We start from the raw sequence: 19,515 nt of genomic DNA on the forward strand, positions 1-19,515 counted from the left end.
AGACCTAGCCAGTCAGGCAATGGTATCACCCTAAGTGTTGGAAACCCAGAATTAAAGTTTTTACTACCTACCAAGGCTGAACTAGGACCCTGCGTCCGCTATGTGTTCTTAAAAATATATATGCCATTGTAAATTGTCTGAAAGTTGTCACATCTGATAACTTACCAAATATTAATTGTACATTAGTAGGAAGTAAGTTAACTAATTTAATGTGCCTTTCATCTTTAACAGTGTTAGTCCTTGCTCTCGAACTCAACATCTCCCTTTATACACGTAAGTAAAAGTTGTTATGTGAATATATATCTTTTCTCTTAAGCAGGGAATTTCTTCGTTCAAAAAGAGACAAAAAGAGACGCAGTCTGTTTGCATAAGTGCTCCTTGGTCCTATGGATGCCGTTGACTCCTGTCTTCCGATTTACAATGGCATCCAGAGGACCAAGGAGCACTTAAGCCTGAGCCACAGAGAAACAAAGCAAGAGCAGTAGGCAACGGATCACAGAAAGAGATTCCAAAAGTGAGGCGGAGATTCAACAATATGAGGAGTAATGTCATGAATCTGAGCTGGGGAGATAGCAGGACTCTGCACCAGAAGTAAGCCCAGTTGAGCTTGATGGGTCTACTCCCAGGTAAGTGTAGGACTGCAGTCTTCTATAACGAGAAAATGGATGTTGTGTGAGTTCATAATATTAGAATTCAGAATCACCAGATAAATTAATTGGCAGGAGGACAGAAGAAAAATACATGTATTTATTTAAAGCATTTTTAACCCACTCTACAACCAGAAATAAGGTGGTCAGACACAAAAGAATGCAGGGCTCTTGCACTTTTAATGGCGGTTTAGGGGAGAAATTTTCAGCAGGCATAGCTTGTTATTACATGTATAGCTACTGAAATTTCTTCTACACAAATGTGCATCTTTTGCACCTAGTCACCCCAGCCATAAAATGTTTTCAGAATGGCTTACAAATGTCATTGATAAGAAAATCCTTGTCTTTAGGCTTCCTGTCTCAAAATACATGACAGAAAGAAAAGGGATTGGGAAGGAGGAGGAAAAAGCAAAATCAGGACTCATCAAAACTTTCTTTTGTGCTGCACTTCCGAGGCACAGGTCCATGCTTTAAAACTCCATGTCCGAGCAGTTATTGTGTTTTGTTTTTGTCGTGGCACTTTCCCTGGAAAAACCTGCATTTTACAATTGAATCAGAGCAACCAGCAATCTGCAGAAAACCCCATTGGCATTTGCTCTGATTCAGTAGTAAAACGTGGGTTTTCCTGGGGAAAGTGCCAGGGCAAAAAGGAAGCCACTCAGACACAGAGTTAAAGCCTGGACCTGTGCCTAGAATGCGGCACAAAAGGAAGTCTGGATGAGCCCTTGAGCACCATTTCTTAAGTTACAGAATGTAATGACCAGCTGAAATGGAAAGATTTAAAGGAAGAGATAAGCCAAATGTTGCTGATCGCCCAGTAGAGTCCATGAGGAAACACAGTACATAATTAGCATATTAAATTCATTGCCACAAAATATACAGTATGTTGTGGCCACTAGATTAGCCTGAAATTTAAAGGAACGGACAGATTATAGAGATTTTTTTTTTTTTTACTAAATATCAGCCATGACAGCTAAACAGAACTTTCCCATTCAAAGTCAGTGTGCCTATGTATGCTGGAGATAAACAATGTTGACTTCATATGAGCTTCCTATCTAACTGGTCACTTCTAGACTCACTGGATGTTTGGTCAAAATTCATAGAGTTTGGTCAAAATTTGTAGTTTCTTATACTCTTATATGCTTCTTCTCAGTTTATGGCAGTTCACGGCAGAAAAAGCAACTTTGTACCACCCCTCCACCATTTTAATATACATATTTTCCCTACATTGAGATTATCCCAATATATAGAATTGATTTTAGAAGATTGTCAGTTGAAATGAACTCATTCTCATGCTTGACTTCATATTAAGAGGGCTGATAAATAGAATAGGCATGCAATTCAGGCTATTACCTGCTGCAAAACCTATCCTATGGCTGTGTGATTTCATAAATCATCTATGAGCAGCCTGGGAACTGACTTGAGAAGTTGCTCTAGCAATTGTGATCCTTGTGGACAGTTGAACAGCCAGCTGGAACAAGTCAGACCTATGACAAAATGTTGCAGTGAATCCTCACCTTGAAGTAGAAGGCATAAGGGGCTCCAGCAGACCACCCCACCCTTCTCTCCTTTCTCCTTTTCATTGTTCTTTTCCAAGTAACACTCAACCTGCTATGCCTACTGAGCATACTCAGTTCACTTTGGGCTATGCAGGAGAGGTCCCCACATCTACCGGTGGTTTTTAGTATATCTGCTCCCCGGTTTCTCAGTGTCCCTTTTTGGCTCCAGTCCTGTTGGCACTTGCCACATGAGTTTTGCCATTCTAAGCAAGAGGCAAAAAACAGGAGGTGGTGGTTTTTTTTTGGGGGGGGGGGTGTTTCACTTGGAGGTGAGGCCAGGCAGTTCTAAATACCAGCACTGAATAGGTTTGAAATGTGCAATAAGGAAGCCCCACTGGAGGATTTAAGAGGGTCTTATTAACTCCTACATCCCCGGGCAGGGTCCTTGTGTTTAAGAAATCGTGTCTCCAAAGCATAGTGTCGAGTCAGACATGAGAGAAGAGATGCTTGTCAAAAGGGATAGGAACAAGGCCTTTTGTGGACCATTCTGGATATACCAAGGCATTTTGTCTCCAAAATGCAGCAGAAGGTCAAAGATGATACTGTGCTCCTCCTCTACACCCGCTGTCCATGTTAGGATGCAAGCGTGTATTAGGGCTTGGCAAGAAACTCCATCCATGTCTGGTTATTGAGGCCAACTAAAATTTATTTGCCCCAGGCCTGCACAACTTGTGATCCAGCAAGCCAAGCACAGCCCGCCAGCCACATCCACTGCCTTCCCAGTGGCTTGAGAAACCTCCTGTTTTTTGCCACTTGCTTGGAAGAGCAAAAGCATGAGGGGGATTATCAAGCATGTAGCATATCACAACATGAGAGTAATGGGCTACATTCAGCATTGTGGGTCAGAAATCATGGCTTCTGAGACATTGCTCTGCTATTTCCTAGTACTATTACTATGGTTGGTTTTTTGTGTACTGGATATAGAAATATGGAAGAAACTAATGAATCTGTTACAAAAAAAATGAGCTATACCAGTTTCTTGGGGCTGAATACAAAAGGCAGTAGAAGCAATGATGACTCCATTTCTTTCTCACATTATTTACAGTTTCCCAAAATTAGCTTATTCCACCTACGTGGTAAAACGTTGTCATCCATTTTTTCCTACAAGCACACTGCCTAGTTTTATGTGTATTTTGGTACGTGACTGCACAAATCTCTGTGTATGTTTTTGTGCACCTTTTAAATAAATAACGAAAAACTTGGAGCTTCAGTGGCCTCAGCCAGCTGTGTTATAAATAATACATATTTGCCTTTTGATTCATTCCCCCTTTTCATCCAAACAGTGGCTGTGTTGGTGCAGAGAATCCTGATGACCTGGACAATCCCTATGTAGATGTAATTGTTCACAGCAGAGTTCGAACTGCAGAACCACAATATGTGAAATCTTCCTAGTATGTAAACCTCAAGTTTCCTTTCTTGTATAGTAATTACTGACTGAGAACCTGAGAGACTCCATATCATGCTGCCAAGCAGGATTTAAGTTTATTTGGAACCAGAACATATGGGACTGGTCGCAGGTGACTCAACTACAGACTTCTGGGATAGTAAAAGGACCCCTGACCATTAGGTCTAGCCGTGAGCGACTCTGGGGTTGCGTGCTCATCTTGCTCTATAGGCCAAGGGAGACGGCATTTGTCCGCAGACAGCTTCCGAGTCATGTGGCCAGCATGACTTAGCCGCTTCTGGCGAACCAGAGCAGCGCACGGAAACGCTGTTTACCTTGCGTGGCAAGGTCTCGACCCCACCCCCCTTTTGTTGAATCAAGACACAAGACTCAAATAATTAAGGTTAATGGGCTAAAAAAGGCCAAAACTTTATTGGTTACAGATGATGAGCGGTATCGGCTTAGGCATTGGATCTAACCAACTATATCTGACTCCAGCCCGTCTGCTGGGAGCACAGAAAGGGTTAACCACCAGTAGGGGGAGTCCTGCTGATGCACATCAACTAGGAGCTCCCCCGGGGGTCACTTATAGGGGTTGTGCCTTGGGCCCTCACCTCCCTAGGCTTCGGACTGGGCCACCCCCCTCCCGAATCCTTTAACGGAATACCCTTCAATATGTGGGGCAGGTGATGGTGCTACCTCCCCTCAACTGCTTCTCCAGAATTACCGTATTTTTCACCCCATAGGGCGCACTGGCCCATAGGGCACACCTATTTTTTGGGGGGGGGGGAAATAAAGAAAAAAAAATTATTCCCCCCCCCCAGGCGCGGGGCTGGGGCGGGGGAAGCCCGAGCTTCCCCCAACCCCAGCCCCCAGAACAGGCTAACAGGCTGCTATCCGCAAGCCGTGGGAGAGCTGCGTGGAGCCCGAAGCCTGGGGGGCATTGAGCTCAGCACGCCCCAGGCTTCAGGGTGCAGACAGCTCTCCGCAAGCCGTGGGAGAGCTGCACGAAGTCGCGCAGCTCTCCCATGGCTTGCGGAGAGCTGCCTGAAGCCTGGAGAGCGAGAGGGGTCGGTGCGCACCGACCCCTTTTCGTTCTCCAGGCTTCAGCAAAAGCCGGCATTTGCCCCATAGGATGCACACACATTTCCCCTTCATTTTTGGAGGGGAAAAAAGTGCGTCCTATAGGGCAAAAAATACGATATTCCAATGCCTAACCACCATACCATAAAAGTTGTGACTATCTGCTATGAGGTAGGCAAAAACCAAGTGGCTGATGCCAATTTGCCAAGTGGAAAAATTCCTACCAGGCCCTTCAATGGCAACCAACCAAAGTCCATAGCAAGGTCAAAAGAGACAAAAACCTTAAAGGGCAGGAGGGTGGGTAAACTGGAGCACTGGAAGCCAAAAGAGAGAGATCTCCAGTGACACAGCCGGGAAACCCCAATCACGCAGGGCTGGCCACCCACCCCCTGCGCGCGTGGAGGGGTCGTGAGAGACCGCAATTCCACCTCCTCCTTAAGGCAGAAGTTGCCTTCCCACTGCACCGGTACCTATTTATCTACTTGCACTTTGACGTGCTTTCAAACTGCTAGGTTGGCAGGAGCAGGGACCGAGCAACGGGAACTCAGCCCGTCGCGGGGATTCGAACCGCCGACCTTCTGTTTTTGTTTTTTTAAAAAATATTTTATTAAATTTTCATACAAGATCCCTTCACCAAAAAATAATACACAAAAAAGCCAAAACAAACACACCAAATATAACTAACTGGACTTCCTCACATCTCCTTTACCCTGCATTATTTATATTAAAAATATCAGCAAATTATTACCTTGTTTCACACCTTATTTTGTACTTTCCAAATATTATACTTCTGAATTTAAGATAATTTTTATCATTTACTCATACCTTAAATTTAAACATATTGTTGCCTTAAATTTCGACCTTTTCTCATTTATAACTTAATTTTCTATTTTACAAAATCTATTTGCTGGAACTGAGATTTTCTAAATCGTGCAGATACTTAACATTCATACAACTTATATTGTTTTTGTAAATAGTCCTTAAACTTCTTCCAGTCCTCTTCCGTTGTTTCTTCTCCCAAGTCTCGGATTCTGCCAGTCATTTCAGCCAATTCCATATAATCCATCAATTGCGTCTGCCACTTAAACTTCTTCCAGTCCTCTTCCGTTGTTTCTTCTCCCAAGTCTCGGATTCTGCCAGTCATTTCAGCCAATTCCATATAATCCATCAATTGCGTCTGCCACTCTTCCAGTGTGGGCAAGTCTTGTATCTTCCAATACTTTGCAATAAGTATTCTTGCTGCTGTTGTCGCATACATAAAGAAATTTCTGTCCTTCTTTGACACTTTCTGGCCGACAATGCCCAAGAGGAAGGCCTCCGGTTTCTTAACAAAGGTATATTTAAATAGCTTTTTTAGTTCATTATAGATCATTTCCCAGAAGACCCTCACTTTGGGGCATGTCCACCAGAGGTGAAAGAATGTCCCCTCAGCCTCTCTACATTTCCAACATTTATTATCAGACAGGTGATATATTTTTGCAAGCTTGACTGGCGTCATGTACCACCTATATATCATTTTCATAATATTCTCCTTCAAGGCATTATATGCCGTGAATTTTATTCCGGTGGTCCATAACCTTTCCCAGTCCTCAAACATAATGTTATACCCAATATCCTGAGCCCATTTTATCATGGCTGATTTAACAGTCTCATCCTGTGTGTTCCATTTAAGCAGCAAGTTATACATTCTCGAAAGTACCTTAGTCTTTGGTTCCAACAGTTCTGTCTCTAATTTCGACTTCTCCACCTGGAATCCTATCCGAACCGCCGACCTTCTGATTGGCAAGCCCTAGGCTCTGTGCTTTAGACCACAGCGCCACCCACGTCCCTTCTGGGATATTATGGCAAATCAGTTCATGCACTGTGTGATTCCAATGGAATTTATGTATTACATACATCCACACATCATTTTATTTGTATGCTACCTTTCCATTGTTAAACCATGCTCAATGTGGCTTACAACATGAAAAATTATATAATTACAAACATAACTAAAAGTAATTATGCTTATGACTCATAAACAATAAATATGACATCAAAAGCTACACAACCAAACTGAACTATTTCCACATCAATCATATGATATAAGGCAGGTTGAAAAGACCTGCAAGACAGGGAGCAGGTCTTCCAGGACTCACAGCCAAGATGGCATTGTATTGTAATTTTTAATTCCATGGATTTCAGTGGGACTAAGAGCCAAGCTACACAAACAGAGTCAACTTTGTCAAGTTACTGCTGAAGTACCTCTTCACACTGTTGGCAGGGATCACTGGCTGGCATGCTCTCTCATAAGCATATATCAGCCTCATATCAGGGGGCCAGGGATAAAATCATCTGCAATCATATGCTAGTTTTCTGTGTACAGGAAGCATTTTCATAGGTAAGAGCAGTCAGACAGGGAAGGCTTTGACACACATCTGCAATCTGTCAAGAATATGTAAGATATTATTTGTGTGCTGAATATGGTTGTATAGCTCAGTTTTTAGCTGCAGCTAGCCTTTGGGTGCAGCTATTTTAACATACTCATTAAGCATCAGCTCTTAAAAGGAGCAGATAGTGACATATCTCAGAATTACTGCAAGGGTAAATAACAATAACAATGATAATGATAATGATAATGATAATGATAATGATAATGATAATTTATTTATACCCTGCCCATCTGGCTGAGTTTCCCCAGCCACTCTGGGCGGCTTCCAATCAAGTGTTAAAAAGAATACAGCATTAAATATTAAAAACTTCCCTAAACAGGGCTGCCTTCAGATGTCTTTTAAAGATAAGATACTGTAGCTGCTTATTTCCTTCACATCTGAAGGGAGGGCGTTCCACAGGGCGGGTGCCACTACCAAGAAGGCCCTCTGTCTGGTTCCCTGTAACCTCACTTCTTGCAGTGAGGGAATCGCCAGAAGGCCCTCGGCGCTGGACCTCAGGGTAAAGAGAATAGGGACATCCAAATGCCTTTTGGATACCAAACGCAGTATATGAATAGTTCATATAGTCTGACCCACTAATAGGGAGCAATTCCATCTTGGTTGTCTCATGGCTGCTCCCAGACACCTTTGGAACTCCCTCCGTCGAGAAGCTAGACAGGCTCCCTCCTTGTCTTCCTGCCAGCAGGTGGAGACTTGGGGAGACTGACTGCTTGTAAGGACAGCTGGCGCTATGCTGTTTCTGTTGTAATGTCTGTTTTTAATTGATAATAGATTGATAGATACACACATATAATCAGGGTGTTTTTTAAGCTGGAACTCAGTTCTGACACCTCTCAGGCCGTTGCCATTATATGAAAACAAGGGAGGTGTTCATGGTGAGTTCAGGCACCTCATTTTCTTGAAAAATTGCACTGGTTTTAATTCAATCTATGTTTAATTGTTTAATTATTCCTCCCATGTTTTTAGCAGTTATTTCTGACTGTAAGCTGCCTTGAGTCCCTGTCAGGGGGGAAAAAGGCAGGGTATAGATTTAATAATAAGTATGGAGGAATTTCTCTTTATTTCAGTGTTTCAATGGATCTTTCCCAAGCTCCCTGAGGCATGCTTTTTTAAAGATTGAAAATGGAGGCACTCTTCAGCAGTGTACTCACTACCTACTTAAAACTCAGCAAGGTCATTATCCCCCCCCCCCGCACTTCTAATTGAATATATGGGTTACAGGTGGCGCTGTGGTCTAAACCACCGAGCCTCTTGGGCTTGCTGATTGCAAGGTCAGCAGTTCGAATCTGTGTGACGGGGTGAACTCCCATTGCTCTGTCCCAGCTCCTGGCAACCTAGCATGAGTAGATAAATAGGTACCACTGTAGCGGGAAGGTAAACAGCATTTCCTTGTGCTTTGGCTTCTGTCACAGTGCCCCGTTGCACCAGAAATGGTTTAGTTATGCTGGCCACATGACCTGGAAAAATTGTCTGCAGACAAGTGCCGGCTCCCTTGGCCTGAAAGCGGAGATGAGTGCCACACCCCATAGTCAATTTTGACTGGATTTAACCATCCAGAGGTCCTTTACCCTCTAATTGCATGTTGCATGTCATTGTACACATCAGTATGGATGGATGCGTTTTCGGTTGCACACTGCCTGTCCACACCAGTGGGTGGAGAGGGGGCATGGAGGTCTTCCAAAGGGTTCTGTTTTCAAATCAGTTCAAAACTGGTTTGAAAATGCAGTGTTTTTCAAACTACAGGATGGATAAGCATTGAGTATAATATCGTGAGCACACAGCTTCACAAACTATCCATGGGAATCCCCTGGATACAGAGTAAACCAGAGTGTGTACACAGCCTTCATGCTTAAAGTCTTAAAAAAAAAACACAACTTTTAAGGTGTAATGCTCAGATATCTGATGGCTTTAGGAAGGTGACAGAGTGGGGAGCTCAGCCACATCCGTGGGTCTTGGAAGATGCCGCCAGCATGACATAGGTGCCCATGGAAGAATCCTGATGGAAAACAGTCCTGGCAGAATACACACATTTGCCAAGCCTTACACCCCTTCATTTCCCCGCCACTCCCAGGCAGACTGTGGAAATTTACAGCCACCCCAAAGCTGGTGTGAGGAATTCCACTCCCAATGACTTTGGGCTCACAGGAGACTTTAATGGTTTACTATGCATGGTGCACAATGGGAAATCCCACTTTACTGTCTCATTTGAAAGGCAAGTTATATGTGTGTACTGTAATGTAACTAAATATATATTCATTTCAATTATAAAATTGTCAGGTATGCTTTCAAAACTAAGAATTTTCCAGAGAAACACAACCCTGTATTTCAGGGGGCTGGACTAGACAGAATACCCTTTGGGTCCCCTCCAACAGTTCTATGATTCTTCACCATTAACAACACAAGAAGAAAACATGGGGTTATTTGAAATATACTCTCTGCCCAAGCCAAGTACCTCCATGTACTTTAGGTGTGGAGAGGACATTTGGCCACTAGAGGTCACCTGAAGATGCTAAAGGTTTACTGCTGTAAAAATGTTGGTTCCTTTAACTTTTCACACAGCTGCTAATCGTGCTTCTGCCGCATGCCGTTTCTGAAAGATAGTCTTATATGAACTAGAGAATCTTAGTAGTGGAGCATGCCAAAAGGAACCAGAAGAGGATATATTGTGCTACTGCCAAATAATCATATTTAAACTGTGTGGGGAACTCTGCTGTTCCTTGGAAGCCTCTTAGGAGATCAGTTATGGCTTGCAAGCTTCCCTCTATGACAGCCTGCCATCTGCAGCAGAGTGGAAAGTGGCATGGACAGGGCTTGCAGGGGGAGGCCAACTACACCCACTGCTGGTTGCAAGAGCAGTGGGAGGTGCCAGGGACACCACGGGGCCAATCCCAGGGCCCAGCTGTTGAAAGGAGCAAGTCTTGCCATAGAGAACAGAACACTGTCAGTCAAAGCAACACCAAAGATCCTTTGGGGAGATCACAGAATTGTAGAGTTGGAAGGGACACCAAGAGTAACCTAGTCCTACCCCCTGCAATAAGCGGAGACACACACACGCACACACGTTGGTTTGGCACAGGGATTGGAGTTGGCTGGGTCTCTGGACACCAGATACCTGTGACTTCTGAGGTGAGAGCCTGGACAGGATTAGCTTTGGTGTGGTGGTATATTTCCTGGGTGAGAGACGGGAGGCCACTGGAGGAGGGGACTGCTATACCGAGCACTGGCCGCTTATTGCAGAAAATCTTTGCCCATCCCTTAATGACCATTAAAGCTGATGGTGCTGCAGGGTGGTTTTGTTTTGTTTTGCAGCATCACACTTTAAGTTGGGTGGGGAACCTCTGGCCCAGGAGCCAAATACAGCCCTGCAGGCCTCTCTGTTGGACCCTCAAAATTGTCCCCAGGGTTAGCCCATTAGCTCATTAGCCCTGCTTGGCACCAGTTGTTTCTGCATGGCTTGGATGTGCCTGTTCCTTTCGTTTGAAGTTAGAGAGGGGTGTGTGCGTGTCATTGGACAAAGGCAGTCTTGGTCTGTCACTCCTGTGACCAACGGAGAGGAAAGAGGCAGCCCCCTTGCTCAGGCGAAGGCAAGCGTGCAGGCAGGCAGGCAGGCAGGCAGGCAGGCAAGCAGATGGGAGAGCACCTTCTTAGGCTCCCTGGGATGAGGCTGGGCTACGGAGGGAGGGATCAGGCAGGAGCTCCTTCACCTGAGTCAGCAGCAGCCTCCTTCCCTTCCTCCTGGTCGCTTCTCCCTCCCTCCCCAGCCCAGCTGCTTTTTCAGCATTATTTCAGGCATCGTGATATATCACTATATCACTATATCACCATGGTTAGCTGGTTGATATATCACTATGTTGAAAAACAGATATTGCCTAGCCCAGGGGTCTGCAACCTTTAAGACAAAAAGAGCCACTTGGACCCGTTTCCGAAGAAAAAAAACTGGGAGCCGCAAAACCATTGCGACATTTAAAACAAATATATCTCCGGAGCCGCGATCTGACAGCGGGCGGGAAGGTGATGTCGGGACGGTGCGTGACTAACGCACGCACAGCCCCCATGCAACGTCACAGCCAGTACAGCGCCCGCCACAGTGGGGAGTGTCGGGGCGCACAATGCGCCTCCTCCCCTCGCTAGTATCTGTCCCGGAGCCGCAGCAAAGGTGTAAAAGAGCCACATGCGGCTCCGGAGCCGCGGGTTGCTGACCCCTGGCCTAGCCCTAAAGGTGAGGTCTCTTGCACTTGGAACATGGTCCTTTTCTGTTATTAGATACTTTTCTTTCTTCTATATCTGCACTCCATTGCTGCTTGGCACTTAGGCAGTTTTACACAGGGGTGTTCATTACTGCAATTGTTGACTGTGGCTTGATTGGGAGGAGATGGTGCTGTGTGCCTGGGCTAGGTCTGGGGGTCCGGGGCAGAGGGATTCCATTTTTGTAGTGACAAGCATGGGGCCGGTATGACAGTGGGGTACAGATAAAGGAGTGAGAGAGCTTTTAATCAATCATTCTTTCTGCACTTGTCATGATTTGGTAGAGCGTGCCAACCAATCCCCTCCTGGTGATGCCACTAACCTCCAGTGTGGTCCAAAACAAGTGATCTGTCATTCATGATCTGATCATGGGTGAGGGGGCTGACTTGGTGTGAGGGGGCTGTGCTGACTCAGCACTGCCCCCCCAGGTACTTGGTGCAACACCAACCCAGCCCAGTGGGGCAGGGGGCAAGCCACTGTCATCCATAACATTTCCATTGCTCTCACCAGGAGACCAGCTTGCTCTGACTGATTTCAAGGGGTTGTTCCTGGTGTTGGGCTCAAGATGATGTTGGTGTATAGCCCACCCAAATGCACCACAGCGCCCTCAGCTCCACAGCTTAGAGGCAATTTCATGCCTAACATTTGTGCTGTGGTGGCCTTGTCATGGGCTAGCTCGCGATTTCATGGTCTCTATGACAACCATGGAGCTATCTCAATATGTCACAGGCCTGGCTGATACATAGATGTGGCAGGGCAGGTGTTTGGTCTGCAGAGTTGGCTGGCACAGATCCAGTGTTAGGAGGGCTTGGGGAGGCCAATGTTATGGACAGATCATTCCCCGGTGAGATTTTGGCTGACTGGCAGTGTCCTCCGGCATGGATTGTTATGGATGAATGGAATCTGATGCATTCCTTGTTGTCATGGCCAGGGCTCCTGCCAAGGCTGTGGTCTTGCTATGGAAGTGCAGGATGGGCAGGGCCAGGGATACAATGCTTTTCATGTGCCCTTAATGGCTTGTAACAGCAGTTGGGAGATGCTGCCTTTAAGAATAGTCCTCATGATGACCTAAATGTCAGAGAAACCCCAAAATATAAATAGCAGTAGAAACCCTTCTTCCCAGCTATGGTGCGGTTTGACGTTTTATGTGGATATAATGCTTATATCTGCTTATGCTGTATATCTCAAAATAGTATTGGTTTCTTGTAGTAAAAGTTCAAAACATAGGTGCTGCTGTCTACATTTACCCTAGTAGAGTTTCTGGTTTTTCCCCAATTTATTTTCTATTTATATTTTTCCTTAGATATATTCCTTAGTTATATTGTTATATTCTTCCAGTACTAAGCATACCTGAAGCTACTGAAACCAATGATCTTAATTTATTCAAATCCAGTGCTTTTCATAGAATCATAGAGTTGGAAGAGACCACAAGGGCCATCGAGTCCAACCCCCTGCCAAGCAGGAAACACCATCAGAGCACTCCTGACATATGGTTGTCAAGCCTCTGCTTAAAGACCTCCAAAGAAGGAGACTCCACCACACTCCTTGGCAGCAAATTCCACTGTCGAACAGCTCTTACTGTCAGGAAGTTCTTCCTAATGTTTAGGTGGAATCTTCTTTCTTGTACTTTGGATCCGTTGCTCCGTGTCCGCTTCGCTGGAGCAGCAGAAAACAACCTTTCTCCCTCCTCTATGTGACATCATTTTATATATTTGAACATGGCTATCATATCACCCCTTAACCTCCTCTTTTCCAGGCTAAACATGCCCAGCTCCCTTAGCCATTCCTCATAAGGCATCGTTTCCAGGCCTTTGACCATTTTGGTTGCCCTCCTCTGGACACGTTCCAGTTTGTCAGTGTCCTTCTTGAAGTGTGGTGCCCAGAACTGGACACAGTACTCCAGGTGAGGTCTGACCAGAGCAGAATACAGTGGCACTATTACTTCCCTTGATCTAGATGCTATACTCCTATTGATGCAGCCCAGAATTGCATTGGCTTTTTTAGCTGCCGCGTCACACTGTTGGCTCGTGTCAAGTTTGTGGTCAACCAAGACTCCTAGATCCTTTTCACATGTACTGCTCTCAAGCCAGGTGTCACCCATCTTGTATTTGTGCCTCTCATTTTTTTTTGCCCAAGTGCAATACTTTACATTTCTCCCTGTTAAAATTCATCTTGTTTGTTTTGGCCCAGTTCTCTAATCTGTCAAGGTTGTTTTGAAGTGTGATCCTGTCCTCTGGGGTGTTAGCCACCCCTCCCAGTTTGGTGTCATCTGCAAATTTGATCAGGATGCCCTTGAGTCCATCATCCAAGTCATTGATAAAGATGTTGAATAAGACCGGGCCCAAGACAGAACCCTGTGGCACCCCACTAGTCACTCTTCTCCAGGATGAAGAGGAACCATTGATGAGCACCCTTTGGGTTCAGTCAGTCAGCCAGTTACAAATCCACTGAGTGATAGCATAGTCAAGTCCGCATTTTACCAGCTTCTTTACAAGAATATCATGGGGCACCTTGTCAAATGCCTTGCTGAAATCAAGGTAGGCTACATCCACTGCGTTCCCTTCATCTACCAGGCTTGTAATTCTGTCAAAAAACGAGATCAGGCTTTTCACTGGGTCTACCATAATACCCAACTTCTCCTCTAACTTTAAACAACTGCTCCTCTCTATCTCATGCCTAGTTTTCAAACTAGCAGGGTCTTCTTTTTTTAGCTTGATTGGTGCAACTTGTCATGAGCGTGATGAGAAGCTGCATCTGCAAAATTCTCTTTTTACACAACAGTTTAAGGCACGGGAACCCTGTCGTCTTCTGCACCTGCTTGCTGCTAGCTAGATACCCTAGATCAGGCATAGACTAGACAAACATGGCCCTCCAGATGTTTTGGGACTACTCCCATCATCCCTAGCTAACAGGACCAGTGGTCAGGGATGATGGGAGTTGTAGTCCCAAAACATCTGGAGGGCCGAGACTGCCTTTGCCTGCCCTAGATACTCTCCCAATGAATGGATTTTGTAGAGGAGTTGCTGGACTATGTTCCCATCATCACTGATCAGTGATCAAGCTGGGCTGAGGCTGATGGGCACTGGAGTTCAGAAACATCTGCAAGGCCACACAGTAAACAGAAACCTCTATTGTACAGGAAGTTGTATCTGGTAATCTGAACCCCTCTGCTCCTTATACATACTATTAATTTTTCATTGGCAAACAACAAATGATTCACACACATAAACATAATTGCACAGACTTGATATTTAGCACATTTCTCAGCTTCATTTAGCTGTATCTTATCCTTTTTTCTGCTCCCCCTCCCCACAATGCTGCACTGAGGTTACAGCACTCAAGAAACTTTGTTCTGCAGGTGTTCTAAGTCAATGGGGGAGAAATGCCACTAAAGATGGGGTTTTCCTGTGGAACAGTCATGGGAAGGAAGAGGGAGGGCCATGCAATTCTTAGCCAAATGTCATATCAACAACTACAAATTCCTTTTCATTACTAGTGCTGCTAACACATCATTGCTTTGTGTAACAATGCTTAGTACTAGCAAATCTCAAGTGCCTTGCTCTCTAGGCCTGGTGCATGCATGCATATCATTAAATTTATCTATGTTGCACCATGGCAGGGCTGGCCCAAGACATTTTGACACCCAAGGCAAACCACAAAATGGCGCCCCCCTCTCTGTCAGGGCAGAAGGGGTGAGTGAAGATGTACATCAGGAACAAGGACAAAATAAATAACTCTATTGGGATCTGCTGCCCCAGTGGATCCTGCCACTGGAGGCAGTTGCCTCACCTTGCCTCATGGGTGGGCATGCATTGCATCACTGTACACTTGAGGACCAGCTAAACCTGAAAGTAAATGTTCTTAGAAATGCAGGATTGCTACCAAAAACGGCTCCCTGTTTTATATTTCCATGCTGGGGATACACAACAAGTTTCCCAGCCTCTCTCTCATGTGATTGGATGCTGATTATTGAGCAATGTATCACAACAGCAATCAGGAATTTATCACATCATACATTGAGAAATCCTAGATATGGAAAGGGGGGAGAGATACACAAGTCCACTTAGCCTTCCTGGTGTGGCAGGTTGCAGGTGAGTGACGCCTCCCCAGCCTGGATCCAATGTAGTCTTTGGCTGCTGGGCGTGCCCAGCTGGCAGGTTCCCTGTTGGCTTGTCACTACCCCAACTTCTGCCACTTGAGCTAGAAAAGGCAACCGTTTATACAGAGCTCTGGGTCTTAATTTGCAAAATTTGTTAGCTCTGGCAAACGGGGCTTGCTCACCACTGTAACTTGAACAACAATCTAGTAGTGATTATCAACTTGCTAGGTATTTGCCCGTCAGTTTGGGAGACAGAGATGAATTTGATGTTTCAATTTTAGTGGCAGTTTCCAATGCATTCGATGCCATCGAAACAATTATTAATTGTCTGTATTTTTATCTATTTCTCATTATGTATTTATATATTATCTTTCTCCCCACCTGTTGTTGTTTTGATAATTCTCCACTGTATTTTATGTTTATGGCCAAAAAAACTGAATCTGAAATTTATTTTTTGCCCACAGACTAGACAATTGCACAAATTCATTCTACATGTATGTAGTTCTTTTGCTTGAATCTAATTTGTACATTGGTACATAAGATTCTTTGCTGCTTTATTTTGCAAATGGGCCTTGTGCAGTCATTTTATGCTTTAGAGCTGTATGTGTGAAATTTGGTTTTAGGGCAAAATTCCATATCCATGAAATACAGCTGCCAAGAGTATGTGGCAGTCTCTAATATCAGTTCTTCTAGAATCAGATGGTATTCCATTAGTGCAAAATGTTGCCCATGGAAAAAAGTGAGAAATCTGATATTGGGGTCTAAAATACAAATATGTGTAATTTTGCATCATTCTGTATCTGTGCAGGATAGGGCCTGCCGTCTAGCTCCCAGCTGAGGTGGCCTGTTCCCTCCTCCATCTGCCACCAGCTGCTACTTAACCATTTTGCCCTGCATAGAGGAGAGATCTGGCTTTCAAAAAACCCTTCACTCCCCACCCTTGTAGCTTTTCTTGACTGTTTTTGTTTAACTGATATTTAATTGTTTTTATATTTTAATGTAAATTACTTTGTGAGGTTAGACTGAAAAGTGGTATAAAAGTATATTAAATGTCAACAAGATCCTCATCTAAAATGATCGAGTTTTATGAAGATGAGTGGAATAACAATTTTCATTTAGGAAGTAGCCTGGTATTTTCCTGCTGCATCATCTTTTCTCTCCCCACCCACCTCAGATGCAACAACAAAAGCTTTTGCTTTAATTAGAGCTATCAAGAAGTCATTATTTCAAGCCTGTGCCCATTTAATCAATTCCTTTTCTCCCTTTAACTTTTACCCTTAGCTCCCCAAACACCTTTGGATACACTGGCAAGGTTCATTGGTCAGCCACCCAACCAGCAAATTCTAATCTTCCACCAACATCACCATCAATAATTTCACGAATGTATTGGTAAGTGTGAGGCACATTACTTAATTTGCTCAGATACATTAGAATTCTAATTATGGTTATTTCATTAAAGAACAATTAAATATTAAGCACAACATTTCTTTGGTTTTGAAAAATTTGGAGTCAAAACCCATAAGAAAAGCTTTCAAGATTATTTGACATCTGCTGTAGTTTTCAGATTCCTTTGTATTTCCTTTGAAAACAGAGGGGGGGGGGAAAAGAATTCTAAAGCATGGAGGGCAAAACTGGGCTTCTCCAGATGACCTATTTATTGAGCAATCATCCTGACTTGCTAGCTCAGAGTTTTCACAGAGCTCAGCTTGCATGTGGTCCTCACTGAGCATTCATTCTGGTGTGTTTGTGAGCAGTGGGGGCTATACAACAACGAGCAGTCATCTTTATTTGCTTGCAGGCTGTTTATCTGTCTTCCTAGGAATTATTCCTTCATACCACACTTTTCAATGCATTTTCCTATTACTTCCTAACCACAATAAGTTGCGTGTTTTTAAAATGTTTTTTTAAAAAAGTGTTTTTAAAGTTGGGCTGAAGCAACAAAGCCCTTTAATTCACTTTAACTGCCGAAAACTAAAATTCTGGTATGTACATGAAGTCCTCCCACAATATACTGCCAGTCTGCCTGAAGGAGCATCTCCACCCCCGTCGTTCTGCCCGGACACTGAGGTCCAGTGCTGAGGGCCTTCTGGCGGATCCTTCACTGCGAGAAGTGAGGTTACAGGGAACCAGGCAGAGGGCCTTCTCGGTAGTGGCGCCCGCCCTGTGGAACGCCCTCCCATCAGATGTCAAGCAAATAAACAACTATCTGACTTTTAGAAGACATCTGAAGGCAGCCCTGTTTAGGGAAGTTTTTAATGTTTCATGTTTTATCGTGTTTTTAATATTCTGTTTGGAGCTGCCCAGAGTGAGTGGGGAAACCCAGCCAGATGGGTGGGGTAATAATAATAATAATAATAATAATAATAATAATAATAATAATTATTTATACTCTGGAAGCACCCTATGTGTCATATAGTTTAATGCCATTTGTGTGTGTTTTAAAGTGTAAATTTCTCGATGGCTGCTATCAGGCTTGTGAACATGGCACTTGGAATGGGGGTTAACTCTTCCCTCCATATCATGATCCTGAAACTTTTAGGCATCAAAAGTTTACCCCAGAGTGGTGCCAGAGGGCCTCGGGAGCAGCAGTGATGGCTTCACCTGCACTTTTCCACTGGGTGAAGCAGCCACCCCCCCCTCTGGCCCTCATACCATTCCTGGGCAATGTATCGGTGCAACACCCAAGCCTAGTGTGCACCCGCATGGCTTGGTCAGTTGTGTATGTCTTTTTCACCTGACTGCCTTCCCTTCAAGCTAGGCAACAACTGGGGCAGAAAGAGCCACACCATTGACCCCAAACACGGGGAGCCTCTGTTTATTTGCACGCATGACACAGCAGTGCAGGAGCATGCCAGGAGGAAGCAGCTCTTATGCCTCTGCAGGAGTGTGAGGGAGAAGGGGTCGGAGGGAATTACTGTTATTGCTCATTAAATTTCTATACGGCCCTTTGTCCAAACATCACAGGGAGGTTTACCGTATACAGTGGTACCTCTGGTTATGAATGCTTCGGGTTACAAACTCTGCTAACCCAGCAGTAGCTGCTCCTGGTTGTGAACTTTGCCCCAGGAAATGAAAGGAAATCGTGCACCGGAGGCGCTTGCGCAGCGGGAGACCCCATTAGCGAAAACGTGCCTCAGGATAAGAATGGTTTCAGCTTAAGAACGGAGTTCCGGAATGAATTAAGTTCGCAACCAGAGGTACCACTGTAACTATATAACATAATAACAAAGAAAAAAACAACAACCCCTTACAGTCTACAATTGTTTGGAATACCAACAAGTTCTACCCACTGTCTCTTGGTGTCAGTAGTGATTGTGACCTTGAAATTCACATTCAGGTGAGAAAGATGCTTGTCTTCTCTTGTGATTGCAGTTACCTGGCTAAGCATGGGCAACCATCTGAATTTCCGCATCTGGGGCCTTTGTCACAGACCCTTGTACCCACTGAACCTCAAAATCCTTTCAATAAGAAGGAGAAAAAAAGAATTGAACTTTGAAAGAATATCTGTCTCTGACGGCACAACTCCAAGCTTTAAGAGATAATGGGAAACAAGCAAGGCTGTGGAATGAATGTCTTCTTCAAGAATGGTCAAGAAACAAAACTTCATAAGGGCATGCCTTTATGGTGTGGGACACCTTCTGTATATTCCAAATGACCATTTCAATGCATTTTTAAAAAAATGTACTTTCTCTCTTCGTATTCATTAACATTTCCTCATGCCGGCTGCAGAGGCCGCGCATGTCTGAGGTGCTTCATGCTGTTCAGCCCACACCAATTGTGAGGCTGCTGGCATTGCTTCAACTGCTGGGGGATCAACAGGTCTGCCTGATATGCCACCCATCTGCTGCCAGGTGGGACTCCTGTGTGTGCCCTCAAATAATGTTAAACTGATCTTGTACTGCAATCATTACTTTGGGTCCTGTGGAATGTTTTGACTGACTTAAATAAAGAGATATTCTTATGAATGTAGCCTCATGTGGAGCATTTTTGCCTTTACCATGTCTGCTCAACTAATTGTGCCTGAATTTAGCCTGCCAGCCCTGCAAGAGCCTGTTTCTTCAGCCTC

The 19,515-nt window shown here is 44.5% G+C and overlaps 1 protein-coding gene across 2 annotated transcripts in view; it reads left to right on the forward strand.

The window, feature by feature from the left end:
* The window catches only part of SPMIP7 (sperm microtubule inner protein 7), a 30,200-nt gene that overhangs the window by 10,166 nt on the left and 519 nt on the right, over positions 1 to 19,515 (forward strand). Inside the window, exons 6-9 of one of the 2 annotated variants that reach the window (XM_079949852.1) lie at positions 232 to 273; positions 3,490 to 3,597; positions 16,731 to 16,838; positions 18,822 to 19,108. In XM_079949852.1, the coding sequence (XP_079805978.1) occupies positions 232 to 273; positions 3,490 to 3,597; positions 16,731 to 16,838; positions 18,822 to 18,945 (382 nt within the window). In that variant the 3' untranslated portion in view covers positions 18,946 to 19,108. Of the gene's footprint in view, positions 1 to 231; positions 274 to 3,489; positions 3,598 to 16,730; positions 16,839 to 18,821; positions 19,109 to 19,515 lie in introns of those variants that run through there. The other variant, XM_079949853.1, reaches the window with a different exon arrangement.

The sequence above is a fragment of the Podarcis cretensis genome (assembly GCF_951804945.1).
Source record: "Podarcis cretensis genome assembly, chromosome: 13".
Classification (NCBI taxonomy): Eukaryota; Metazoa; Chordata; class Lepidosauria; order Squamata; family Lacertidae; genus Podarcis; species Podarcis cretensis.